At 34.8% G+C, this 1,951-nt stretch overlaps 1 protein-coding gene across 1 annotated transcript; it reads right to left on the reverse strand.

Annotated features, from left to right (window-relative positions):
• Positions 1–468: 468 nt before the first annotated feature.
• On the reverse strand, positions 469–1,422 carry LOC126018479 (olfactory receptor 51I2-like). The gene has a single exon (XM_049780612.1). The coding sequence runs from the start codon at positions 1,420–1,422 to the stop codon at positions 469–471; it is 954 nt and encodes a 317-aa protein (XP_049636569.1).
• Positions 1,423–1,951: the final 529 nt, after the last annotated feature.

The following is a 1,951-nucleotide window of genomic DNA, read 5'->3' on the forward strand; positions in this document are numbered from 1 at the left end:
CTCGCTTCGACAGCACATACACAAATATTGCTTACACTACAGTTTACATTAAAGTGGTAATGGATCTTAATTTTAACTCAATACATTAAAATAAATACCTAAAACATATAATTATAACATCAAAAACATGTATAACAACAAAAAGTGAGATTATATCTCACTTAGACCTTTTATTATAAGACAACATTTCATAGTTAAGAGAAAAATATGCCATGACAAAATGAGGTAATAATGATAAATCTGCATTGCCAATCAAAAAGAAGAGTTGTATTTGTCATATATATTTTACTTTACCCAAACCTAGCTGCTTTAATCTCATATTTGTCAGTGTTCTAAAACATTTGAAAGCATAAAAACTCATGATATTTTATTATCTTAAAGGAAAATTTGAAAGCAAGTTTTTAAATCTTAAGTTTGTGTAGTAATAATAAATTTTCACTGATTAGTGTCTTTAAAACTTTTTGCTGCTTAAAACTTGGATCCCAATATTATTTTGAAAAGCCTTCGACGAATCTCTTTAGTTTTGATGGAATAAATGACAGGATTGAGCATAGGAGGCACAAAAAGATAGATTAGGGACATGAGTGTATGCACATACTCTGGGGCATGCCGCCCATAACGAGCAACCATGGACACACTAACCATGGGTACATAAAAGATGAGCACAGCACACATATGTGACACACATGTGTTGAGTGTTTTTAATCGCTCCTCCCTCGATGCAATGGCAAGAACAGAACGCAGTATGAGAACATAAGAAAGGAGAATGAGGGCAGAGTCCAAACCAAAGGTAGATATTACAATGAAGAGACCAAAAATATTGTTGATGGTAATGTCCCCACAGGGTAGCCGGATCAGATCTGGATGCAGACAGTAGGCATGAGAAAGTATGTTGGTCTTGCAGAATGGCAACCTCTTCAGAAGAAAAGGTAGTGGGAAAACCACACAGAAACTGCGGATGATAACAGATATGCCCATATACACTATTCGGGCATCACTGAGCACTGTAGCATAACGTAATGGGTTACAAATGGCCACATAACGGTCAAAGCTCATAACCAGTAGGATTCCTGACTCCAAAAAGGAGAAAAAATGAATGAAGAACATCTGAGCCATACATGAATCAAAATTTATCTTCTTTATGTGGAAGCAAAATGTGACCAGCACTGTGGGTAGTGTTGATAGGGACACCCCTAGATCATTCACTGACAACAAAGATAAGAAATAGTACATAGGCTGATGCAAACTCTGTTCCTCCTTGACAATGAAAAGAATAAGGGCATTACCCACAATGGAGACAAAATAGAGGGTACCAAGAAGCAAAAATATCCAGTGTTGGGAGGCCTCCAGTCCTGGGATCCCTTTCAGGATGAATGAAGGCAAGTCAGAGCTGTTAAGGGTGTTATGGGAGTTACTTTCCATATTGGGATATTGCTTAGCTTGAACAGCCACTATTCTGTAAGAAAAAACAACATACAATTTTACTGAGTCTACACAGACTATTTATGATTCTCAATATTCTCCAGTTCCACAAGATAGCAATAAACAGTTTTGCTGATCCAAAGCACTCTTGCCATCTCTAAACTTAATTTACTTATAAATGAATGAGATTTAATTCATAGTCTTTTTTAGATCATAGAATTTTTATCAGATAATTTTATCACTTATTTGAATGATATTTATAAACCTATTATGATATACAAAATCTAAACATCCCTCTTATTCTTTTCTTTACCTCTTCCATTTAACTTGTCTATGTACATACTACTATAAAAATACTTTGCTCATTTCCTTCTATCCATATTTCCACATTTAAAACCCAATTCTGATATCAATAGGAACCTGTACATTCTCTTATCTTTTCTTTATTTCATTTCTTATCTTGAATAAGATATATTTTCAAAGGCAAATATGAAAGTGGCACTTTTTTTGAGGGGGGGGGTCACACCTG

Source organism: Suncus etruscus, chromosome 9 (genome assembly GCF_024139225.1).
Source record: "Suncus etruscus isolate mSunEtr1 chromosome 9, mSunEtr1.pri.cur, whole genome shotgun sequence".
Lineage (NCBI taxonomy): Eukaryota > Metazoa > Chordata > Mammalia > Eulipotyphla > Soricidae > Suncus > Suncus etruscus.